General features: G+C 33.2%; 3 protein-coding genes and 2 non-coding genes across 7 annotated transcripts in view; 1 reads left to right on the plus strand and 4 right to left on the minus strand.

Moving 5' to 3' along the window:
- Positions 1 to 12: 12 nt before the first annotated feature.
- Positions 13 to 3,134, minus strand: LOC131667593 (tRNA N(3)-methylcytidine methyltransferase METTL6). 2 transcript variants are annotated; one of them, XM_058941094.1, is made up of 10 exons: positions 3,005 to 3,134; positions 2,517 to 2,918; positions 2,306 to 2,451; positions 2,076 to 2,225; positions 1,706 to 1,867; positions 1,408 to 1,492; positions 1,130 to 1,219; positions 947 to 1,043; positions 662 to 724; positions 13 to 458 (listed from the first exon to the last, which is right to left on the minus strand). In XM_058941094.1, coding segments are annotated over exons 2-6 (837 nt in total). In that variant the 5' UTR covers positions 2,895 to 2,918; positions 3,005 to 3,134; the 3' UTR covers positions 13 to 458; positions 662 to 724; positions 947 to 1,043; positions 1,130 to 1,219; positions 1,408 to 1,491. The 2 variants fall into 2 exon arrangements, with proteins under 2 accessions (XP_058797077.1, XP_058797078.1); XM_058941095.1 differs by having other exon boundaries at positions 2,082 to 2,225; positions 3,005 to 3,133.
- Positions 1,282 to 1,367, minus strand: LOC131667627 (small nucleolar RNA snR60/Z15/Z230/Z193/J17). The gene has a single exon (XR_009302208.1). It is a non-coding gene; the product is annotated as a small nucleolar RNA snR60/Z15/Z230/Z193/J17 (small nucleolar RNA).
- LOC131667626 (small nucleolar RNA snR60/Z15/Z230/Z193/J17) lies at positions 1,931 to 2,016 on the minus strand. Its single transcript, XR_009302207.1, has one exon. It is a non-coding gene; the product is annotated as a small nucleolar RNA snR60/Z15/Z230/Z193/J17 (small nucleolar RNA).
- Positions 3,098 to 27,439, plus strand: part of LOC131667592 (D-beta-hydroxybutyrate dehydrogenase, mitochondrial-like) — a 38,197-nt gene continuing 13,855 nt past the window's right edge. The window contains exon 1 of one of the 2 annotated variants that reach the window (XM_058941092.1): positions 3,098 to 3,200. The gene's annotated coding sequence lies outside the window, so the exon portion shown is untranslated. Of the gene's footprint in view, positions 3,201 to 9,310; positions 9,627 to 27,439 lie in introns of those variants that run through there. The other variant, XM_058941091.1, reaches the window with a different exon arrangement.
- LOC131667589 (uncharacterized) lies at positions 22,188 to 27,149 on the minus strand. Its single transcript, XM_058941088.1, has 2 exons — positions 26,144 to 27,149; positions 22,188 to 25,975 (listed from the first exon to the last, which is right to left on the minus strand). Exons 1-2 carry the CDS (start codon positions 27,147 to 27,149, stop codon positions 22,188 to 22,190), a joined length of 4,794 nt encoding a protein of 1,597 aa, XP_058797071.1.

Here is a 27,439-nt window from a genome sequence, read left to right on the forward strand (position 1 = left end):
CTTGAAAATTCTTAAAATACCATCTATTTCATAACTTCTTGACAAATATAAATTAAAGTAATATAATTGCGGCATGCTTCAATATTAATGACTTAATTTACTCCGAATTTCGAATTAGAAATCAAACAGAAAATCTTCAAATCATTGCATAAAAGACTTCAGCATCCAAATTCTAATTCAATTGAAATTTCATAGGCATCAATAAGTAAATGTTATTATAATAACATTGATCAATTTTTAATAAGTTCATAATTGTAAATCAAAAAATCATTTATCATTTTACTTTTTTGTATCTAGTGTAAAACTACTGTATTCTAAGAATACCAAAAGTTTTGATTTCTTTTATTAATAATAAGTTTTTTATTGTAAAAAATATATTTACATGAATTAATTAAAAATAAATTTTTCAACATAATATTCAGTTCACCATAGTTGAATTTAATGGCTTCCAAAGTCATCTGGAATACAAAAAAACATATCTTGTTTTATCTACTATGCATGCGGTGAGAGAATAGATTTTCATTTACATCAAATTTCAGATAGAGCTAATACTATGTAAATCATTCACGAAAGATTGATATGAATTATAGTAAATCATCATAGAAATTCAATAAACTAGAAAAATAACAATGTATTGTGTTCAATGAAATTAGAAAGTTACCAAATTTTATTGTCCTTTACAACTCCATCTCTGACTAGGCTGCTACACAAAAATGACTGTGACCTAAAAGTTATCCATTATTAATTATTGAAACAAATACATGACATAGTTATTGATTAGCAAAATTGCTCAGTGGTAGTGACGAAATGTATTGTTTATCATTACTTATTCAAACACAGAACCTCATCACAGAATAGTTAAATAAAATTTCTAGATCTAATATTTTTATTTGCACTGTTGATAATACAATATACAGTAGAGATAATGCATTTGAAAGAAACATACTCATTATTTGTGAAACAGTTCCAGAAAAATCCTCATTATTTTTCTAAATTGACATCCATCTGGCATATTCTTTATTCTCTTACACTTTCAGAGTTACCTATGACAAAAATAAAGAAAAAAACATAAAAAAATTTATAATTTTTATATAGCTATATAAAACCAAAAATAACCAGGTTAACTTACGATATAAAACTTTTGAAATGTTTGTCCATAGTATGTTAGCATAAAGACAATATGAAAGACTACTTCTACTGCTACTTCCATTACTGCTTTCTAAAATCAAATAATTATAATGAAGTACTTGCACACCACCAGTTATTTAAAAGAGTTTTTCATAAATCATTCAGCTAGGAGCGAAAGACATAAATAAAATGTCATCATAATATTTGCAGTTGAACTATGAAATCATCATTTTGTATATTTTATTTGTATAGTTTAGATAAGTTCGTTAAATAATTTACCATATCCAACAATATTTCCAGCAATGACATGCATTTATAAAGTTCAATTTTTCCATAAAAGTTCCTTTAAATATCTATGCAACATCTGAAATAAGAAATAAAATATTAGTAAAAGTCATTGACATTGATATTTATATTTAAATAATTGAATAACACATTGCATCTTTATGAATATTCAAATAGGAGCAAAAAACAAAAATTTCATTAATCACTTTTCAGTTGAACTATGAAATCATCACATAAACTAGATAAATTTGATACATTGATGACAGATGATACTCAAATAGTCATAACCCACCATTGTAATTTTTTCATAAATTTTCCTTGAACAAATATTCTTGGAACATCAATATTTTCTTTTAAATTCACTGTTCGTCTCTGTATGTATATGCAGCTTACAGTTTCAAAACCATTTGATTCAAACAAATCTTGTACTTCTTCAGTAGTAAAGTAATAGCTCCTGAAATAAAATAGATTATTATTCTCTATCCAGTAAAACACTAAACAATAAAAATTAATACAAATAAAATGTCAGATAGGAGCGAAAGACATGCTAAGTAATGCATCAAGAATGTTTCAGCTGAACTATGAATTCATCATTGAATTTATAAATTATCTATCACATGATAGAAAAATCAAATTTGAGAAATATATATATGTCAACATACACAAACCTTGTGCCATCTTGCCGCATGTAAAAATTTTCAGATATTTTATGTCCTGGTTTGAAACGTAATTGTGCCATATCAAATCTTCCATAATCTCTAAATAGTGCTATTCCATTTTCAGTCATACATTGATATAAATTTTTTATTACACTGTAGATAAAAAAGATACAATATATGCCAACTGAAATAAATAATAAATGACTATTATGTTTATCTGGAAAACTATTCACCTTTTCATTTTATCTGGATGTATCGTAGACAAAACAAACACTAATGTAGCAATATTAATTGGTAAATGAACTTCTTCAAAGCAATTTTCAACGGTGACGTCATTTTGGAAAGCTTCAACTTTATCTGGATTATATAATTTATGACCCTGAATAAAAATTGTCCATAAATAAGTTGAATTAAAACCAAATCTAATACGATCAAACAACTCACTTTAACAAATTCGACTGCTCTTGGAGACAAATCACAAGCATATATTTTTTTAAAATTAATATTATCTTCTAATAATGGATAAATTAAATTGCCTACTCCGCAACCAATTTCCAATAAAGTTTGCGCATTCTTTGGATTTTCTAACCCTAACAGCTCTTGGAATTCACGTGTGGTCCAATGTCTATCTTTGAAAAATCGAACCTCGTTTCTTTTATAAAATAAGTCCCAGTGCTTTTTTGCATTTTTTTCTAATTGCATTGCTTGAAAATCGGAAACTAAACGTGAATTTTGGGCCTTCATCTTATCAATTTCCTCTAAAGTCAATTGCTTAGCCACGTGGCTAACACAAGAATCGGATTCTTCCGATTCACTGTTCATTTTGTTATTAATTTATGATGAAATCTAATATTGTAAATAAATACATAACTATTTATAAATTGTTTTAACGTTTGGAAAATTAATTTGTGAAGAAAAAAGTTTACTCTAACCTGAAAAGCTAACCTCGTGGCATCCATGGTGGGGAGAATCTTAATTCGAATGGCCTACAGGTATAGCAGCGTTAAAAGTTGCGCTAACTCGCCGCACACAACGCTTGGCAGTGCTCCTTACAAAATGAACGAGAAGAGGATAATGTAAATGCTCTTGCTGTTTCGCCGACTTTCCAACGTTGCCACATTCCACAATGTAAGTATATATATGCATATGTGACATCTTACAGTGTTGCTATTGAATCTTGTATAAGCGCGATTTTCAAAATTTTTATTATGAGATTATAAAGGTATATTAAATAATTGTTGAAAAATATTATTCGATAATAAATAAAATATTCAATTTGCTTTTCATATATAGGAATGCTTATAGTGTGATGCAAGTTACGTAAATTAAAAAAATTATATCAGAAAGTTATACTTCTTATTTACAAAGATATTTGGAGAAAAACTTTTTAATACGGTAGATAACACATGTAAATGTCTATACCGACATTTTTGCCATATTATTATTATTGATAAATTTGTCGCGAACTATAAAAATATTCATACTTTTATTCAAAAATAAGTATCTTTGAAAATAAATGTATTTTTTTAAATCTATATTTTCTTATTCTATATACTTTCATTTTGTTCATGTGATATATGCAAGGTATGTGTTAAAATAATTATAATGACTTCAAGATTATTATTCGACAGCTGACAACTCACTAGAATATTAATAAGTAGAAGAAATGAAACCCGAACGTAATTATTATTCAGGACATATAAGTTCTACCTTTAGTTTGCCGATAATTTTGAGATCAAAACTTCATTGAATATTAAATAGTGAATAATACTTGCATAGTGTATTGATATCTGTTATTCCTTCATTTATTTTTATCCAACTATTTATCCATGAGTGTGTACGCGGAATATGACATACTTATATAGCATGCGTATTAATAAATTTTGTAGAGTTTTAATGTAGAGAAACAAATTGTACTGTTATGCAAAGTCTCTTTGAATAATTTAAAAAAGGAGCATAAATACCTTGCTACTAAAATATAACATCTCTAATGAAATATAGAAATCACGTTCGAAACACCGAAGCGAACAGACGTGTTTACGAGCGCTGCATTAATATTCTCTCTACGTACTTATGTCTGTGCTATTCCTCTTATCTGAATGTATTTAATGCGATTTATTTCGTAATGGTGCTGTAGTGTAATTCTTTAGTGATCAGATATCAAAATTTTTGCTCTTAAGCTGTGGTTGTAATTTGAAATACATTACCCATCTCCTGCAGTGGTGTCGGATAATAATGACAAGTCTGCAAACCTATTTTTCAGTGTTTCTTTCTCATAGAACACTAATAGTTATGCGAATATCACAGTTCAATCGTCTTTTCTAAAGAAGGATAACGCCATCGTCAGCGATACCATTAAAAGTGCTGCTATTAAGGACTATATTAAGCTTTAAAATGCTTACCTAAGCTGAACAACATCAAATCTAGATCAAAGATATCTGACAACAGTGTATGCATGTTTCTAAATAACACTGGCTTAATGAAAAACTCATCAGAGGAAATAATACAAAGCTGGAAACGATACAAGGCTTAAAATCAGACTTCCCTTTCGAAAAAATAAAAAGGCAGTAATCTCAACTGTAATCTTGCATGACATTAATCCAAAGTTCAAAAAGTAGATGAACGAATACTAAAGCGGCACTAGAATGGCACCGATATCTTAATTAAAATTTTTGTTTTTATTTTATTTAAATGAAGTTTTTCTTCTACCGAATATTATAGAAAGTTATAATGAAAGGTAATTGAAGCGTACTTGAAGTAAAAAAGCCGTAATGGCATAAAAAACTTATTTTGATTGATAATGTACCACTAAATAGCAATTTTCACCCGAGTATGTCACAAAGTTCTTCCACTAACGTAAAAGCTCTTAGGTTTTTGTTTTGGAATCCAAGAAGCATTATAAACAAACAAGAAAACCTCATTAAAGCTTTCCAGGATCTTGACATTTTCGCTTGTCTTGAGTAGTGGCTCTCTAATAATACAAAGCATTGTCGTTTCATAGGATTTAAGATTTTTCGCAAAAATTGCCCACACTTCATGGTGGCATTTTCACCTTATACTACGTAATAATGTAACCAACAAGGAGAAAATCACCGATCTTAAAAGCCTGGACCCGTTAGTCGAAATAGCCGGTGTATGTACGTATAACGAATGCTCGTCCCGTTCTTCATCTAATTATCTGTTACCGAGTCCCAGGTAGTGCTCTTTTCGAAGCTCAATAGGACAAAATTTTTATTAACACTGACAAAAATGTCTTCACTATTTGTTTAGGCGACATTAACTCGCGTCATCAAGACTGCAACTGATTAAAGAATTGTGCTAATGACGAAATATTACCTGAAAATTTAAATAAATCAAATCTCATTCTATATAAAACTAATATCACCATCCGTGTCTAGGGCTCTTCCTCGTCAAATTTTGATCTTATTTTTTTAGTTTCCAATATAGCTCGTAAAATCGACTTTGAACTTGCCAAAGACATCTGGGCTCAGATTTTTATATTTTTATAGAAATTATAACATAGACTATTGCAAACAACTCGTCTAAGAAAAAAGGAAAAAAAAACGGTTAGTAGTAAAATATATCGTAAAAGAGGTATGTGGTGGGACAAGAAAAGTGGGACAAGTTTAAACGAATTAGAACAGTCACTTTCATACGCTGGCGTTTTCTTACAAAAAAACATCTTGCACCCGAGCTTCTAAAATATAAAAAAAAATAATTGCCTATTACAGAGCTTTCACTAGCAAAATTAATCTTAAAACTAATAACAGCTATGTATGGAATGCTTGCAAAATCCTAAAAAATAAATCGGCCCAAGTAAAACCTGGCCACACCACCTGCCCGCTTGTGCAAGGAAAATCAATTTCTCTACTCTTTCTTTAATTTCACAAAAGTTAATGTAGCTCTTGAAAGCAAAAACGGCAAATCTTCACCCAAAATGGATGGTTTCGACTTTGAAACTATCCAAAGACTGCATCTTATATATAAACTTGTTCTTCTCGACCTTGTCAACGAAATGTACTCAACTGATTGTTATCTGGTCAACTGAAAAAACTCATTTATCCATTTTATTAATAAAGCTGATGGTAAATACGTATATGTCATAGTTCTTACATCGTGCATATGGAAGCTCTTTGAAAATACGGTAATTAAAAAGCAATGCAGAGGTGAATTGAATATTTCAATCTATTTCCTCAGTCAAGCGGAATTTCAGAAAGGAAAATCTATAACTGATTACCGCACAAACTTTCTTATATTTGCCGAAGAGGCTTATATTATCACAAACAAAAATAGTGTCTTGGCTACTTTCCTAGACATGAGTGGTATCTTTAATAAGGTGGAAATAGACAGTTTTGCAAAAAATTGGCAGATATTGGTTATTTTTTTAGCCTCATCAAGTTAATTCAGTTTCTGCTGACTCAAAGAATCATTCACACTGATAGTCTAGGTTGGGTATCTACGACAGATCATCGAGGTGTTGTAGCATCTTAAGCTTCCTCCTCTACTGCTTCTAAACGTGGCTAATATTGTCGACAACCTGCCCAAAAGCGTTAATATTTCTCAGTTTACTGATAATATCGCTATTTACTTTAACTAAAAGATCAAAATACAGGTAATAACCTACTGAAAAAAAACTATAAATAAAATTTACCAACGGCTCTTGAATCTAGGTCTTCAATTTTGTCCAACTAAAATCGTACACTTGCAATTTAATTGTCAAAATATTTCGTCAAGCTCTTCTGAAATTGCCGTTGACAATATCACCTTGATATCCAGCGAATCTTTAAGGTTTCTAGGTTTTACTCTTGATAACAAACTAAACGGTGCCGATCGAGAAAATCTCCTATTTATACTATTTATTACTGCTATTTATACAAAGTAACTTTAAATACTAAGTTTCCACTATTCTATAAAATTTACCGTTTCAAAAGAAACATGCTAAACCAAAACTACCTATTTCCTAAATAACAGTCTCTCACTCATTCAACGTATTATTTCCACTTACACCAGAGAACTCCGTGACTCGGAGAACTCCAGCTACGGTTATATAAAATGTTCATTCCAAAATATGAATTCATTACCCTCAACCTGAACATCATCACAGACATAGGTTACTCATTAAAAAACTTAAATAATTCTAACACTAATGTCAATGACCTCATCTCAAAAAGCGATTCGATCGCTATATTCATGGCCGCAAAAATCCCCACTCTGCTTCAGTAGAAAGTGCTTACATCTGCCCTGCTCTCAACAGATATAAGCTTATGCAAAAATGTCTTTATGATCTTTACAGTTGCATTTTTCCTTACAATTCAAGCTCTGGATATAGCTTAAATGATCCTTTTAATAACTAATCTAACTTTTCAGACTCATTAATTGTAAGTGCTTTTCTTTTCCTATAAAAAGTCAACATGTCCGCTCATAATAACTTTTGTATATTCAAAATTAAAAGAATATATTAAAATAATCAAGAAAGTATCTTGATTTCACTACGCAAAGATCAAACATCATCAACTTCTTTTAATCCTGACTCACCATGGCATTGAAGACAGTGAAAACGCTAACGTTCTAGCCAAAGAAGCTTTTCTTCTAGCTTCTGATATCTCAGTTAAGATACCGTATACTTACTTCCGAGAGAAATGTAGGACATTCACCTTTTTTAACACTAACGCTATTCTTATGTCGCAAGCTCAAGTTAAAAGCAAAGAATATTTCACGAAATTCATTTCAATTCAAGCTTTGGTTCGCTAACTTAAACCTCCCAAGAGAAGTTATATTGTGGTTAACAGGTGCCGTTCGGAGCATTATGGTCTCAACGCTTTAACAAATTAAGCCTAACAACTCTGAACTGTCAGTGCAGCAATATCACGCAACATTTGGATCATATTCTCTGGTATTATCCTATATATAATAATCCACGTGTTAAACTTCTCAGCGACTTGTGTCATCTTAAATCTCATCCACCATTTCTTCCTCTATCTTTCTGTCAAATTATAGTGTCAAAACTAGTAAAATGTAGTAAGTATATTAAAACTTACCGAATATATTACACGGTAATGCAACTATGTAAACTGTATTTTATCCAATTTGTTTATCATTTATAGCCAATGTTTTCAGCATAATAATCTTATATGGATTAAATTGCATAAATAAAAAAATAACATCACTATGTAATTTTGCGAGGCTCAAAATGCTATCAACTATGAATTATTATTATATAAATGTTACTGCAATTGAAATACAGCTTAAACTTAAGGTAAAAAAATAATATTATATATATTATGTTATATTATGAATACAAAATTAACTAATTGCTGTTGGTAAAAGAGGAAGCTACATATTCGAATCACTACAATAAAATAATATTAATTTGGCGGATTGTAAATCCAAAAAATGCTAACACCAAATTTTTTTGGAAAGATTTATAAAATATTCAATTCATATTAAAAAGCTGTGATTTCAATAAAATGTAAGGAACGAAGTTATGGAATACGTATTGTATGATAAATTTAATTGGTTAATATTTATTTATATTTATTATGTGATAAATTGATTTATAATTTGAAAACAAACTTTACACAATTCATACATTGCTGGACGTATATGAAATTAAAATAGAAATAATTCGTTTGTATGTACAAATAATAATAGAAATTTGCTAGAATGGACAATGGAATATTACAGATTATTAGATAGATATTATGTTTTATTTTTCAATAAACCATAAATGAGATATTTTGACTTTATTATTATTAATACAATTTTACTTTTACAGAAGGATAATTTTACTGAGTAACAATAAATACTATTATGTACAGAGTTCATTTTTCAAGTCATTATTGACATCTTAAGCATTCATGGTTAATCTAAAATTATTGATTAAAAATATTAGATCAAATTGATAATGAACTTTTTGGATACCTTAGCTGTAGTTTTCTTTATAAAAAGACATAATCTAGAAAATACGCGGATTCGTCGACCTAAAAATAAGTTATTCTAAGCATACTATAAGAGTCTGTAACCCGGTAAATATATATATACCTATATATATGTAGGAAGTATGTATATGTAAGAACTACAGTAGCGAAAAAGAGCAGCAGACCAATCGTCTCCGCTGTTCAACATGTACAGAGAGAACAGATCGAGCAGCGCGCGGAGAGACGTGGTTACGTCGTTCACCGCTCCTCGCATTCCTCCGCCAGTTGGAATTCCGCGTATGGACGAGCGCCTCTGCAGTCCACGGTATAGAGAGAAGTGGGCTCCTTTTACCGAGTGCACGCGCTTACGATGGAGCAGTGAATGTTTACCGGGCCGAGCGTGAGCGCGCGCTTTCCGCGCAAGTTCTCTTCTCCGCAAGACTTTTGTCTTTTGTGCTTTTTTTCACTGTTTTGTCTCACCTCCTCCCTCCTCTATAGGCGTTGCGCACATGTTTGTGCGTGTGTACTTGTGTTAGTGTCAGCTTCGAGGAATTCTAGTATATAGAAGACTTAGTTTCCACGGCAATTAGCTCGCTTCAAAGCTTCGTCGTCGCTGTCGTCGACGTCGATCTTCGAGGTGAGTATCAGGTCGTCTATGCTACGTTCATATATGTAGGGTGTACAGTTGCGAACTTTCCTACACGTTTACTGATTCAAAGTGTCCGCCCTCGGGGCTTGTACACGATAGAGAAAGAGCTACTCTACATACTTTTGTTGGAAGATTGAGAAAAGTTTCGGATGAGAGCTGGCAACTACCTTGCGGATCGGCCGATCGATCGATTGTCGCTAAGTACAGGCCGTGAACGTGAACGCGGGCCCATCACCGCGAGGCATCGACTTTGAAATCGCTTAACATCGCATACCGCCGGAGGCTGGTACAGCCAACTTCCTTCGGCGGTGAAATCTCTTTCTATTTTGCATTTTAAGAGAAACTATGCTGTTGCTGCTGCCTTGTACAAGTGCATCCCCTCTTTTGTGTTTAACTTCGATCTTTTCTTTTAAAAGGGTCAGCAGGCCATAAACACAATGTCACGATTAAAGGTTTTTCGAAATCAGAAAAGAAGCTCAAACTTTTATTTGATTAATTCTACTGCGGTAAATAGCACCAACATTTCGATGGTAGCATTCGCGTATTAAATATACAGCATACAGAAATATAGAATGAGTAAGTATCGTTGAGTTTTATTGATGATCGATTATTTTCATCGTCTTGGTACGATAAAACAACGATTTTAAGTTCAGAAAATAACAGAAAACAAAGTAGATTGAGTAAAATAATAATTTACAGTAAGTAATAAATTAGTAAAAAATTCAATACTAAGATTTTACGGTAATGAACAATAATTAGACCTATTCAATGAGTATATTATGGCTTCTTCCTCTTCTTTCGTTGACATGAAAATTAGTTATAACGCAAAATTCGTTGGACACCTGTTTGCTGCTATATCGCCAATCAATGAGAATATTCGTTCGAGATAGAGAGAGAGAGAGAGAGAGAGAGAACGAGAGTCATAGCGTACGTACACGCGTACCGCACTATAATTCGATCGGATATGTCGTGCGGGTCGCGTATTAATCAACTTTCATCGTCGAAAATAGAGAGGTATATATGTGTCGAAAACGCAAATAAGCTATGTATGGAGAAAGCATAATCAACAAAGTTATCTCGATTTTGAATTCAACGAAAATTATACTACACGCGCGCTCGTAGGATTGCTGTTTAATGAAAATAAGTTATTTGACGAATGAGTCCCATGTGCGTAGTATTCACGCGCTATAATGTATATAATTGGCAGGATGAGAATTTATTTTCACTCGCACGCGCCTCTGCATTTGTTATCTGTCACGCATGAGCTTTTTGATTACGGCACTTTGACGCGAACGATCTTAATTAAAGTTGCTTTATATTTCGAAAGAGAAGTTAGACCACACACTCACGCAATAAATGCAACGCTATTTATTAGAAAAAGGATCAAGAACAGTAGCTTTATTTAATAAACTTAAAGTAGATTACAGCATGTCATATCGGTAACAAGCTGGCAACACAACAAACTAAAAAAAAGTAATAAGCAATTAAACTGAAAAAATAACAAACAAAAACAACAAACAAAAATTTCTTAACAATCGAGCCACATTGAAATTACCGTCCCGCTCCCTACTTTTTCAGATTGTCGTCTCTACAAACTTAAAAAAAGAGGTAAGAAGAGACAGATGTCTTCAAACGGGTACATCTCTAATATATCCGACTAAGGACATGCCTCGTGAAAATCTTTTTCGTCTAACATTTTTTTCTGCTTAGAATAGCAACCTCTTCAACCGGGCTAGTCCTTCGCTCATGGTCAAAAAATCGATCTCTTAAATTAGTGCATCTTGAAATCTTTGAATCATCATGAAACATCTACTTGTCAAGCCGGTTGAAGAGACAAGCTCTTTTAACTGAAGGATCCATCTCTTCAAAGTAGAAATCTTTATCGTCTTAAGGGTTTTTCCATTACCGGTAATATTATGTTATTCAATTATACAATTGTATTGTTCTTATTTTGCGTATGGTTTGCTTGGGAGTTTGTTTAGCTCATTGCACTCGCATGTTCTGTTTGAGATGTTTCCTATCTAAATCAACAACTATCGTAACAATTGTTGTAGAATGAAAATTGTCGTGATTTCGCACATAATTGTGTTATCAAGTTTTGGAGGTTAGATTGGTCGAAATAGTACATTTCGATATACTACTAGAAGAAGGTGATCGAACCCTTGTGTGGCCGTTTGCGTTCAAACGAAGTGAGAGTAGAGTCCATAAGAGGCTCAAATCATTTTCTTGTACTATTATCGAAATGCAATAGTACTTGACGTTTTTAAAAATTATATATCGAAAAAATTGAATAAGATAAGAATTTCATAAACTTTTTATTTGTTGATGTAAAAGTAAAAATTTAGGCATTACGTTCGCTCCCTACTATTTAGGAAATCTGTAGATGTGTATAACATTATTTATATTGACATTAATATCATGGGTCACTATCAGATTTGTGCCAACAATGGGTACGCAACTCGATTTATATCCAATGACAAATAATTATCCTATAATATAACAATTAGTATCACGAGAGATGACTTTATACTCTTTGATTTACTCAGTCATTAAATAATATTGTGATTGAGTACATCTTTGAAGATTTATTTCGACTTATTATTATTTAATATTGATTATGATACAATTAAAGGGAAATTGATGTGAAAATTTATAACATTTCTATTTGAATACTTTAAACTTAGACGCTATGAAATAGAAACTAAATTGTATGTGCACTTAATTATACTAATATAATTTTGTTTTCTCGCGCGATTGAAACAGTTCGTTGCTTTCAGCACTTTCTAATTATTTTTACAAGCTTTCGCAGTTATTCAGATCGTTTGCCAATCCTCTTTTATTTTTAGTTTTGTAATACTTAACAAGCCAGCAGCTAATTCTATCAGATCGTTTCAAATAATAAGACATTTTCATTAATGTAAAAGATAGTGTTAAATGGGCCAAAAAGAAGAAAATCAAAAGAACGAGTTAATTAATTAAAAAATATGAAATCATATACATGTAGAAAATTCTAACTGTTTAGTTCCCGTCAAGATTTGCACATTCGAAAGTGAGTCGTTCATTACATAAACGTAACTGTTGGTAAAAATATAAATAAAATTTTTGTTTGTCTATCGAAATAAGTAAATTATAACAGGATCTTGTTTCAGGTTTAACAATCAAAGTGTTTAGATAACTGATACGTAATATATTATTCTAAACTATAATCAAAGCAAATCAGCTCACACTGACTTGCATACAAAAATACTTCCGTGACAAAGGAATTTTCAGTATCCCAAAGTATAATTTAAATTATAGATTATAATCCCAGACTGCAAAAGTATTGACAAGTCTATAGCGTATGTAAATGAATATCCGATATGAAGCCGAGAGTGTCAAATAGGTGCTATGAGCCTGCTAATATCGCGGCTATGGATCGAATACCATTTGTTGTGGCCAACGGGGTCGAAATTAACATGTTACCGACTGAGCGGTGGCCGGGAAAAAATTGTGTACTACCCATGGTCGCGATATTAGCAAACTCATAGCCTCGGGTGTCAATTTACAAGTATACGCCATGGACTTGCCAATACTTTCGCGACCTTAGGTTGTAGTCTACTATTTTTTCTCCTCGTCATTCTTAGGGAAGTTGTCAGTAATTCGTGTAACACAATTTTTGCGGCATTGAGACAGAAGTGATAGTTTTTGCGGAGATTTAGCGTTCGAGCAGTCGCAGGGTGCAATTTATGTGTTTTGTTGCGGCTGACGTGTAATTCATCTTTGGTCCTATGTGATCGTTTGAGTGTGTATCTGTGCCCGTGCAGCTTTACCACATTACAGTTCGGGTCGTAGTCGTGTGCGTTTTCTTCATTGAGTGCACGAATGATCGAGCTGAAGGTCCCGGAAACTCGCTGATTAATCCTCGTTCACGATGTTACGCTTCACTTGTGGCAATAATCGAACGATCCTAAGGCGGAAACTCGAATGACGAGGTAGAGTAGTGTTGGAAGTGAAGGATGAGGAAGAGGACACACTACGGGATCAAGTAGTCCAAATCGTATGCCTTGCGGGACAATGCACCTACATTCTAGTAGATATCGTAATTGTATTAACTTCCATAAAGCCCTTTAATGGAGCTCGCATAATATTGCTTTATCCTGACTACGATTTGATCGCAGGTATATACATATGGGGCAATATACCGAGAGATGCAAATATTATTCAAGCTTGCATACAGTTATAATTAGATATCAAAGCATGTGTTATTCTATCAATCACCGAATAAATTGATTGACTATGCTATTGCTCTTTTTCATATATATGTTACTTTTCAATTATATTATAAAACATGCTTAGAAACACTGAAATTTCTATGTAAAATTCAATTTTTTTTATGTTACTTTGTATATTGCAAAAAAATGTTTCATAATTTAATATCTAAATTACAAATTTTTACTTTTAAAATTTTGAATTTTTACACAAGATAATTATTTTATAGGTTTCTGAGAAATTAGAAGAGAAGATCTTTCACAAGTAATGAGTAGAAAATATTACATTTCTGAATAATTATCCAAAATGAAATTTCACTTTCTTACTTCATAAGTATTAAATGTAATAAAAACTAAAAGTTTAATCTATCTTCAAATATATTGAAATATGTATTGTGGTCTTTCCAATTTTTAATTCTATATTACGTATAATTATATTTGAATAAAAACATCGATTAATTGCACATTATGTTATCTCTATAAATGTTATACATAATACATTCACATTGTATAGTTTTTGTTATATCGTCAATCTTATAAAGCATAATGCGTAAGTCACGTACAACAAATCACATTTATATTTGTAATTTGTAAGTTTTCTTGCGCTAATTCATATTACGGACTTTTATATATGCTGTTGTGTAGCTGAATATTCGCCATCCGAAATCTTTCAAATATAATAAAAATTTGAAATGTAATTTAAATTATTTTTCATTCAAAGCTTTTAACTGAAATGTCAAGAAGAATGAAGTGCCTGACTTTCAATGTTGTAATTAAAATGTTTTTAATTATAAAAGTTCATACCAATATATATACACATATACTTCAGTCCAACATTACATTAGAATTAAAAATAAGTAGCTATTGAAAATAAAATGTATAATATGGATTTCCATAAAAAATATATTATATTTCGATTTCGATTGGATATTTTCAAATTGAGTACATGCTCTTAGATAGGCCATTTTTATATAGTATTTTGTATATTTCCCTCTCCTTATACGTCTTTCAAAAAAGATATAACTGATATATGAGTAAGCACTACGTGTCTAGAGATACTATTGTTAGGTCAAGGTTTTAGCTGCAAGTAATTAGCACGTGCACATAATAATTGCAATTCCGATTGTCATTACGAAACGCAAATTTCGAACTTACAAGAGAACGGCCACTCATTTTGCTATTTATAACGCCAAGCTTGGCATATGGTCTAAGATTAGTTCCAAATTGAGGCGTCGTAGTGACAATCGAGATTATAATTTCTATGTTCTTCTAGTAATTGTTTGCATCTGTTGATTAATGAATTGACAAGAAAGATATGATTATGTAATGTAAACAAGAATAAAAATTTGGGCTCATCATGACAAATATTTAAAACAGCCTACAAGCTTCGCTGTATATGTTCTAAAAATCATCAAAAAAAAAAAAAATACGAAAGTTATCATGGTTATTTTATAACAAATTTAAACTGAATAATTATAACGTTAATCTAAACTTAAATTTGTATTTTATGTAAAAAAATACATACAAATTTCTTATTGCGATATGTTTTCTTATTTTCTACTTGAAATGTTGTCGCGTATAACATTTTAAAAACTACAACAAAGCATAAAATACTCAAAAAATGCAAGGTTGATTGATACGTTTCTCGAGTGATTTAAATTTACATATTAAAAAATGCGTTCTTAACCACAGCGTTTACACGTGATTTAAGCACTTCCACGAACAATAAATACATATTACAAAAATACAGGAGAAATGGGCTAGAATATTACAAATCCTTTGATATTTTGTAGAATCATAAAATTGTAAAATTGTTAAAGAGTACACGAAGTTTTAATATTCGAAGAAACAGTGCCGAGTTATAGCACCCTATTTTGCGGAATTTCGCACATGAAGATGAATTGAAATTTTTGGGTAATACAGATAAATTCAATTTATAAAATGTCTTATTTTTTCAGATATTTAAGTAGTTCATCAAATTTTACTTATTAGATAAACGTATACTTTTTCGAGATACAAAAATCTTATTCTGCAGCAGATAATTAGAATCACACTGAATATTTCCTAATAATTACAGTATAAATAATTTGTTTAAATCAAATTCCATGAAAGGGTAAATTCAAATGAGTATACATGATTAATTTCATTTTTTCAATTTTATTCCATTAACATAAACGTACGCTAAGAGTATAAGATTGCATGATTCTGAACATCAGAAGAACCAAAAAATAGTTTTTAAGGGCTCATCTTCTTGAATAAATACTAAATCTGTGATATTAACGTAGACGTTTTCAGTAAGCTTATATTTTAAAATAAGTATTTTGACATTTATTTGAAAACGTAAAATATATGTCAAACTTAATTTGAAAATGTAGACAATAAATTTATTGAAAAAGTACTCTGCTTATTTTACAAAACATATATTTCCAAAGAAAATGAAATCTTGAAATATTTTTCGTTTACTCTGATGGAAATCTGTGCTTCATAAATATTCGTTTCTGTACGATTTTCTTTCTCCTTTTTTATATAATAAATAAGATAGATAGCATCCATAAACCGTATGAAATAACTGACGTGCTATGAACCGTACACACGACTGCATATATAACTTCAACTATTGGCATTAATTCATTTCCACACGGAAATTAGGAGAATCAGTTATTGCCGTACTGGAAATCGAAGTGAATGTAACTGTAATATTGTTATCGTCACACGTGAGAAAAGAGAGAGAAAAAGAGAGAGATCCATTAAACGGAGCTATCACATCACAAAAATGCAAGACAAAATGTTCCATCGTCGCGAATGTAATCGGCTCGTAAACAAAAGTGCATTCTTCTTGCGTGGCAAGGCAAAAGTTCTCAGAGACTTGCCAAAGGCGCAGCGTGGCAAAGAGAGTCGCGCGAGTAAGCGAGGCGGGAGTATAAACCAAAGTAAAAGTGCCCAGCGACTTAAACTTTCTAAGCGTTTCACGTCCCATCAAATGTAGTATATCGCGCAGCGTGGACTCGACTTGCCTACGTGTACTGTGTACTGCACCGCAATGCACTTAGCGCACTAAAGTTACGTAGCCCAGTCTTCTATCGTGTAGTATAGTTTATATGCGGGACAATTTTCTTTTGAACGACTCCATTATTTATTTATTTTTTTTGTTTGCCTGTGTCTATATATCTGTGAGAGCAACCGTTATACAAGAACTCGGAGAATTTACTGGCGAAAAAAAAATTTATCGTACGTGCTTGCGGTACTTTTGCAACTGACCGCATGCGGTGTATAAATAGCGGTGAAATTTAACAATAAACTATGGACGCATGGGCAACAGGCAGAGAGAGAGAGAGAGAGAGAGAGAGAGAGAACACTCACGGACGAGGAGCGAGCTGCCATACCTTTGAAGACTATAACGTCTAATTATTCGAGTTAGCGATACGGCGAGTGTAACCGATGCGTAACGCTTCAACTTCTTTTGCCGCGGAGGCTTATGAAAAAAAAAAAGATCCAGCGCGTATTTCTTGCGTGTTGCTTTTCCTGGTTTCAAGCGAACGTTATTTTTTTTTTATCGTGTGTGCGCGCGCGCGCGCGTGAATGTGTCTGTGCATTGATCAATAATTGCATACCCGGTCAGGCTGCTATACGTATGAGAGATATTTACACAAGAGCCTTTTATCCTTCTCTCTCATTCCTTCGACGCTTCTCCAATATTTTCCACGCATTCTTTTTTTTTTTACTTTCCACAAACAACGTCCAATTCGCCGAAATAAATTTAAAAAATACCCTTCGACGTGCGCTCTCACGGTGAGGTATTCACAAATTTTTTATGAAAGAAAATCGTGCTCGTGATCGTGAGATTTTCATTAAAATGTTATCTCAATGAAAATACTTTTAGCCAATGAAATATTCAATTTAATTTTGCACGCTTTAGCGAAAAAATGGCCCGGAATCGATACTTTCACAGCCAAGCCAAGATATCGCACCATGGAGACGCTATACGTTGAAATGCCCACGAGTACGATACTTCATACGTTGCTAAGAATATATATATATATAGTGTGTGAGTTTTTCCGATTTCTTAGTCCTCTTTAGACCCTTTTTGACTCTCAATTTGCCATTTTTAGGTTAATTTTCATTCATTTTTTATGATGTTATTTAGCACGTTTCGCGCGCTCTTTCTTTTATGTTTTTTTTTAATTATTTATTACATTATTTGAACCTTTTGCACGACAATTTCGAGATTGTACTGGTATATATGCATTGACAAATTGTTCTGTTTGAAACACTACATCCATATAGATATTTATTGATGAATCAAAATAAAATTGACACCGATTTTTTATAACAACTGATGAAGTTCTACTCATTTCGAAATGTATTAGAAAAATTATCGAAAAAATTAATTAAACCTATGATTGATAAAATGTACTAAGCTATTATACATTATATGATATTGAACTTTATACATACTCAATAACAGTGTTTACGGCTCCATTCTTATAATAGTATGAGTAATACATTTAATATCGTGCGGTTTTTGTTACTTACTTGAAAACACCCGTGAACATTCTTCAAATTTCACGTGTTCAATCTTCTGATAATAAGTTTCCGTTGTTCGCTTACCGCTAAATTTATAATGTACAAAAGATAAAAATGTATTTTCCTTCATTTTATTCTATTCTCTATTTCTTTCTTTCAACCAAATTTCACGACAATGTTAATTTGAGTATCACAGATGATTATAAAATTATTGAGTTATACTGATAATTTCCAAATATAATCTCTTAGTTTCTTAAAACGATTTATTAACGACATGTTTCCATTGTTGTAGATTATTGTCCATTCTGATTATTCATAAATTGAATTTACTGCTGAAATATAAACTTCATACTTTTACATTTATAATGCAATTAATTCAATGCGTACGAAAATTCAAAATTTCGCGCTGTCTTTTCGTATTAACCGATCACAATACTATATATCTGCGACGGTTATCTTTTTTAAGATAAGAAAAGGAAGAATTTTTATGTCCATTTGATGCCTCTTTTAGCTCCTTTTTGTTCCTGAAGTATGAATACAGATGAAAAATAAACATGTGGAAGTTTTCTGATAAACACAAGCTTTCCTGTGTATTATAATTTATATTACTATCAAAATTTTCAATAAAAATACTTGTTTTAATTATTACTGATAGTAGATTTTAGAGTTAATATATAGGTGTATATTGCTACACGTTGCATCAAGAACGCTTAAGGTTGGAATAGTTGAAATATAGGGGGTTGGTCAGTAAAGTGAGCAGAGGGTACCCCTCTAATATATGTATATAACGTTCCATACAACCTTGTTTAATTATGTCGTATCCTTCGAGAAATTGCATATTTCCTATCTGCCTGAAGATTTTATATTAAGGAAAAGAAAACAATAATCTTTCATCCGACTCATCTCACACGTATAGACGCACATAAACGTGCGTGCTCGTTGCGTGAGCAATGATTATGCAAATTTCTCTTGACACACCTGGCATTCGCTCGCATATATAGCATCACCGAGCTATTTACCTTCTGCGCACGGTCACTCGCGGTCAACTCTCTCTCCCTTTCTCTGTGTATACTGTTGTTTGGAAGGTTTGCACGGCGGAGTCTGCGAGGATACGAACCACAGAGTACACTCTAATTCCGCGCGCAGCTCCAAGTCAATGCTATACTCCAGAGATATACGACGAGAGAGAAAGAGAGAGAGAGAGAGAGAGCATCTTTCGTTGCCTCTGCGTACGATTCTGGTTTCAATCCCAGAGATGAAGATGCTCTCTGTCTCTCTCTCTCTCTCTCTCTCTCTCTCTCTCTCTCTCTCTCTCTCTCTTTCTCGCTCTCTCGTTCGCACGCTACTGTGCTGCCGTTGCACTTTCTTATTGGCTACGGTTTACTTGGGCTCGCTTGCTGCGTTTTCACTTTGCTCGTGCGCACCCGCGGGTGTAAATTGCTTCCATTGGATTTATTCGCGTTTATTTGAATTTCGTCTGCACCTTTGATGTAGCTTAATTTTGTAGATTGAAAATTTGAATTCGCCAGTTCTACAATGAAAACTGTTAGACTGAAACGTTTGAATGAATTTTCAAGCTAGCCTGTAAATTATAATTATGTTCTCTATAAGTCTAAGAATTTTCTGGCGATTGATACGTACATATAACGTTATAAAGCGTTTTATGAATGCATTACTAGCAGTACAATATACAGATTAATTGAAGAGTATTCAGCATTGTTAATAGTCCGAGACGCATCTTCCTCGTCCGGAAGTTCAACAGACTACATTATCTGTGTAGCGTTAGAATACCGTTTAAAGAGGAGTCATTTAAAGATATTTACAGCTATCGTTTAGCAAACAGAATTCGCATGGTATACTCAATTAAATTTTTAATTAAAGTATAATATATTCATGTCTTTCAATATGGGCATGAAATATTAGATAAAAGTAAAAGCTTTTTCGATATTCATAAATTTCCAAATGTTTGACATTGGGATTTTCTACACTTTTCAAACATTGAAAGCAAAAGAAAAAAAAGAAACGAACGCTTTGCAACCTATCGATGAATTATTCGCAGTCGCAGATTTTCTATTAATTCGATGGAATTATACTTTTTAATAACGTTCTCGGTCGCGCTTGGTCTAATAAAACAGCGTGGCTATCGTTATATTCAGGCCACGGAAATTCGCGATGGCGACGAGAGCTTATAAAACGGAAAGGCATATAATATTTATAAAAAGAAAGCCGCTGTTATTTTCTCGGGTCGTAAAACGCTGCGCTCGGCGTAGAAAAGAAAGAAAACTATCGTTGCACAGAGAGAGAGAGAGAGAGAGAGAGAGAGAGAGAGAGAGAGGCAGTTATTCCATTTTGCGATCTCCCTTGCGAATGTAGGAGGCAAAATGCGAGTTGGGTTATAAAGGCCGCGCGTGAATTCAAGTAAAACAGCGCGATAGAGAGTGAGAGAGAGATGCGCCATTATCGGAATATATATAGAACTATGCTGCTCTGCCGCGAAGCAGAAAACCGTTAAACGAGAGATTTTCAACTTAAAACACTCGCGCTGCATCTTGCAGCTTCGTTAATGATATTTTTCTTTGAACAGGTATACTCTATGTTGGAGTATGGGTTATAACTACAGTAAGCTAGATGCAAAAGTCATTTGTAGGATAGTTCATTTTAGAGAACTAGTACAGATTTATCTTAACAAAACAATTTATTGTAACAAAAAAATTAATACTTAACAGAATGAAATATCAAAAAATAAGAAAACTACGTCTCTATGTTAGTAAGTAGATAAAAATAAAATAAAGAAACTAGATTTTGATGAATCAAATTCATATTCTGATATTCTCCTCTAAACTTTTGTTTTTCACGTGTTGCACCATTTGTCTTCTCGCTTATGCGATGTGTTAGATGAAGGCGCTCTATACGCGAATACCTTTTGTCCTTGCGAGCATGGAAGAGCGTGTGCATTTCATTAACTATTCCGTAAAGCAGTTTTCTTTCGAGAAAATAGAATAAAAGCTTTTTGCTGATACAATTACACGGAAGGGGCAACTGATTCAAACGAGCAACAGATTTAATGGAGGGTTAACGAGATTCTTACCTTGTTTTCGACCAAGCTTTTTTAATTCTTAAAAGGAATAAAACTTCAGACAGTTTTCGTTTTATTTTTAAGCGTTTATTAGAGCAAAAGTCACAAGCGACCGCTCTCGACGCGAAAAAAAAAAGCCAATAGCAAAAAAAAGGGCGAGCGCAAGCTCGTGTGTCGTTTGTCCAGAAAAAAAAAAAAAAAAAAAAAAAAAGGTAACAATTTCATCGCTATGACTACAAAAACAATTCATCACTATGACTAAAGAACAATTGCTCGCTCTTCGAAAAATCAAAACTTATATTAGCCTGTCGGTAAATCGCAAACTTCTTTATCCTATCGGTAACATCCTCCTCACCTACAAAATTTTATATTTTGTATTCTTAAACTTTAATAGTAAACATCAATCATAAATAAAACAAATTATATAATTTACAATTGCGTCTTATTTCATATCTATTACTCTTACCAACTCTCAAGAAAATTAAACCCGAATTTGTCCAGCCAACCGTCCGTAGACAAGCCTCTGCGCTTAACTACCCCGTAGCTTTGCCTTTTACTGAATCAAAATTCATTGGCAAAGATTCTGCGCCCACGAAAGCAATTCTTTCGCGACGCGGCCTTGACACAAATTCAAAGAATACCTTTCTCTTTTGAGTGAGGTTTTACAGTCAATTCTCAGACAAGTGATCCCGCATGATCTATTCATGCGTACTTAACTAATTTATTACTAGGTCTTGTTAACACTCCGTTTTCCGTTCTTAGTTCAACAACTCTTACTCTATTATCGGCGCCTGGTAAAACACGAATTACAATTCCCTTTTTCCAACAGTTTCTTGGTACATTTTCATCGGTAATTATAACTAAATCGTTTATTTTTAATTGAGGTTGGTCCTTTTGCCATTTCTTTCTAGAATGTAATGTTGGAAGATATTCGCGTAACCATCGATTCCAGAATTCATCCGCGTACATTTGAGCTTTTTTCCATTCTTTCTTTAAGTCTAAATTTTTATAAGTATATCGTGGTAAACATAATTGTCCTGAAGAGGATCCAATCAGGAAATGATTTGGGGTGAGAGCTTCCAAATCATGAGGGTCGGCTGAAACGTGCGTTAATGGCCTAGAATTTACACTATGTTCAATTTCCGCTAAAATGGTACGTAAGGTTTCTTCTTTTGGATGCCTATGTCTAATAGTAGCCGCTAACGCACACTTCACCGACCTGATAAGTCTCTCCCACGCCCCTCCCATGTTGGAGGCTGTAGGTGGATTAAACTTCCAAACTATATTATTTTTTGACGTAAATTGAAACAATTTTGCATAGTCAATTGATTCGATCGCCTCTAACAATTCTCTATTAGCTCCAACGAAACATGTTCCATTATCAGAATAAATATACACCGGGAAACCTCTCAATGCCGAAAATCTACGTAAAGCCATGATCGCAGAATCCGCGCTCAAATTATCGACCAATTCGATGTGTATTGCCCGAACCGTCATGCAGGTAAATATCGCTCCCCACCGTTTCTCTTTTCTTCGTCCTATTTTTACCCAAATAGGTCCAAAGTAATCGAGACCGCAATGACTGAAAGGCCTCATTCGATAAGCCAGCCTAGCATCGGGTAGAGCACACATTCGTGGTTGATATGGTTTTGCTCTTAATTGTCGACACGTCGGACAATGCGCAACGATACTTCTAAAAACGCGACGTAAACCAATAATGAAATACAGCTGACGAATTTCATTGATAACCGCTTCGTGATGCATGTGAAAAAATTCTTCGTGATAATGTTGAATGATTAATCTCGAAAGTCTTTCATCGCCATCGAGTATTATCGGATCTTTTCGAAACTCCTGATTGATTTTATTTTGGATTCTACTGTCCGATCGCAGTAAACCATTTTCATCGACGTAAGGAGATAAATTTGTAATTTTACTATTTTTACGAACCGTACCCGAATATTTTAACGAGGCAATTTCAGCCTGAAAGGAAATAACTTGACTTTGAATCAACACTAATGTCTTTGCTCTTTCAAAACGTTCAGTCCGAGTTTCGAATAAGTTTATATTTCTTTTCATCCAAATATCAAGAATCTCAAGAGCTTTTGCTAAAGTGAGCGTCAAACGTAAAAACGTCGAGAATCGATTAAAATCAATTAATGGAGAGAAATGATTAGTCAATAAAATAAATTCTTCTCTAGTAATAAATTCTTTTTCCGTCTCGACTGTCTTTTCGGTGATACTCAAATCTAATTTATTGTTTAAGTCAATTTCCGAATCAAATAGAAAGGGTGGACCTGATAACCAGCGGCTTTTATTTTGCAAAGCCTCCGGCCTAAAACGCGTACCGTCGTCAGCTGCATTTTGACTTGAGCTTACCCAATGCCACTCATCCGGATTTGTTTTCTTACGAATTTCACCAACACGATTCGCGACAAAACTTTTGAATTCTAATGGATTCTTTCGAATCCAACTCAAAACAGTTGTAGAATCTGACCAAAAGTATCGCTTTTTAACAAAAAAATCATGTTCGCGTACGACAAATTCAGCTAATCTCACTCCGATCAGGGCGGCTTGTAATTCTAATCTAGGAATCGTACTTTTGTCGCTAAGAGCTATAGCACGACTTTTCGCCATCACAAAAGCTACGTGAAACCTTTCCTCGCCTATATGAAAGCGCCAGTAACAGACAGCTGCGCAAGCATTTGAGCTTGCATCGCAAAATACGTGTAGCTCGGCATCTTTTTTTTGAAAGTCTCGCAACTGATAACAACGATTAATTTTAACTGACTCAATATTTTTTAACTCGAGAAGCCATTTTTTCCACACGATAAATTCGTCATTCGAAATCAAATCGTCCCAATGTATTTTACTTTTCCATATTTTCTGCATTAAAAATCTTGATTGAATCAAAAAAGGTAACAAAAATCCTAAAGGGTCATAAATAGACATAATGATACCTAGAAACTGTCTCTTAGTCGGACTTTGAACTCCTTGCAAAATTTCAGGTGAAATTTTCTTGCTGTTAAAATTAAAGGTTAAACAGTCTGAGCTATTAAGCCATTTCAAACCTAACACCTTTTCTACACTCTCATCCAGGTTTAAACTATTTATAATCTCTTTTGATTGAGCTGACGAATGAATATCAACAAGAGCCAAACGACAATTACTTGACCAACTGTGCATTTTAAAGTCTGACTTTTCATTGATTTTGATCACTTGTTTTACTATGTCATTCGCTTCTTGACTAGACTCAAAGCTATCTAAATAATCGTCCATGTAACAATTTTCAATTAATTTTTGTGAAGCTATAGGAAATTGAGATTGAAAAGTCATCGCATTCTTATTTTTAATATACAAAGCTGTGCTAGGTGACGATTTGGCTCCGAATAATAATACTCGCATTCTACAAATTGTCGGCTCATTTGTACGATCCGAACCTCTCCATAAAAATCTCTGCGCGTCGCGATCCGAATCAATAATTTTGATTTTCATAAACATGTCTTTTATGTCCGATTTGACTGCAATTTTGTATTGACGAAACCGCATTAAAATTCCTGGTAAAGATTTTAAATAGTCCGGGCCAGGTAATAAAAGGTCATTGAAACTGACAGATTCGGATTTCGAAGCCGCATCGAAAACTAAACGAACTCTACCGGGCTTATTTACATTGCGAACTCCGAAATGAGGCAAATAATAAATTCGATTGTCACTCGATTCTTCAATGACCTTTTCAGCAAACCCACACTCAAACAATCTTTCCATTTCTTTATAATATAAACCAGCATATTCTTTATCGCGATCTAACTTTCTTTCAAGAGATAATAATCGAGACAATGCTTGAGCTTTTCCGTCTGGGAAATTACGTTTTTCGGATTTCCAAAGTAAACCTACTTCCCATGAATCGTTCACGTAATTGCTAGTTGAATCTAGAATTTTAATTGCACGAGCAATACCCGGATCAACACATTTAAACTGAATAATTCCGATAGCATCGAGATTGAAATAATTAAATACTAATTCATTAAGCTCTTTGTCATTATGTGGTTTCGACGGTCTTTTCACAACCCCTGTGTTACACAAATTTATTGATAATGTTTTGATAGAAGAGTTAAAATGACCGTGGATGGACCAGCCTAATAAACAGCGCGAAACAACTAAATCGTCTTTCATAATCGTGCGAACTTCTCGTGTAAGAATAAGACGACAATTGTCTTGACCGATTAACATGAGAGGAATTTCATTGAATGGCTCCACGTAAACGTCAGTTCGCTGTTTGCAAAAATCAGCTAATTCTTTAACAATAACTTGTCTCGACAGTGGAATCTCATTGACAACTAATAAATTATTTACTGCGAAAAGATCTGATTCAATTTTGACATGCAAATTTGTTTTATAATTTGACTTTAAAACTGCTTTTTCACCTGCTATACCTTTGATATAAATATTCGTTTTGAATTTAGGAGCTGATAAACGTTTTATTACAGAAGCATCTATAATGGAAATTGTTGCGCCATCGTCAATCAAAGCGTAGATTAACGCTGATTTTTCGTTTACTGAGAGTTCAACCCGAATAGTTTTTAATAAAGAGCACGAAGCTAGTCATGAATCAGCGTTGAAAGAATTGCTTGGAAATTGATTTTGTTTCAAATTTTCCTCACTATCAATTTGAGCAGTCTTTTGAGCTTCAACGGACTTTGAAAGTTCATCTTTTGGAGTGAAATGTAATAAGGTGTGATGATTTCGTTTACAACGAGCACAAGTGATTTTGGATTGACAATTTTCACGCGAATGACCCTTTTCAAGACATACGAAACACAAACGTTCGCTCCTAGCAAATTTCCAACGCACATTCAATTTTTCTTTCGCAAAATCGCGACAATCCTTAATCAAATGATTTCTACGATTACAAAGAAGACATGATTTCTCAGTTTTTCGTTTCTTTGCTTGCGGTTGTTGATCATCATCGTTTTCATTAGTTTTATTATTAGTATCGATCAACAAAATATTTCTCGAATTGTCCCGATCGTTGTTATGCGGGCGTTTGTTTTGAGCAGATGCCGTTTTCAAAATAATTAAATTCTTTTTGATTCTCTTATTTGTCTCTTCGAAAATAAAATCAGACAATTTTTCCAAATCAGTTTTGTTTTCACAGTTTGTTGAATCAAGATGCGCGTAAATTGTTACAATTGAATCGGGCAATTTTCTAATTATGTTGTCAATAATTTCAGGATTTTGCAAGTAACCTTGCCAACCATTCAACCCTTTTATTGCCGAAATGGTGTTTCTCAAAATGGTCGCAAACTCAATCATTCGCGACTCATCTACGTTCAAGTTTGGTAATTTTCGAATGTCATCACACAATTTATCAAGAATCAACTTCGAATTCCCGAATCGCATTTCTAATGTTTGCATTATCAATTTCGTATCTTTGCAGGACATAAACAGAGATTTTACTGCTTCAAAAGCTTTATCTTTTAAGGCATCCGCGATACGAAGAACATTGTCTTCTTCGTTATAATTTCCCGTCGCAGTTGAAGTCTCAAAAGCATTTTTGAATCGCAACCATTCGAGTGGATCACCCTTGAAAACGGGCAACGATTTTGCAGAAGACATTCTACTCAAAAATGTTGAGCTTTCATTGCTCGCTATGGAATTGCGCGACATAATTGAATTTTCCAAAATATCAGCTAATCTATTTAATGGATCACTAGAATGGTTCTGATTCAACCTAACCCTATCGGGAATATCGCTAGTCGTGCTATGGAATCGATTGTCATAATTATTTACGTCTCTAAAGTTCGCGTCTTCATCGTTGTTGAAGTCCTCTTCCATGGATACGTCGAAAGGTTCATTGAGAGCGTAGTTGGGGTCGAGGTTCTCGTCGCCGTTGTCAGCTTGTGGTACGAAGTCGTAGTCAGACGCGTTGATGGGCGCTGCATCGACGACTCGACGTT

This window comes from Phymastichus coffea, unplaced genomic scaffold (assembly GCF_024137745.1).
Source record: "Phymastichus coffea isolate CEN01 unplaced genomic scaffold, Cenicafe_Pcof_1.1 PCOF00068, whole genome shotgun sequence".
NCBI lineage: Eukaryota > Metazoa > Arthropoda > Insecta > Hymenoptera > Eulophidae > Phymastichus > Phymastichus coffea.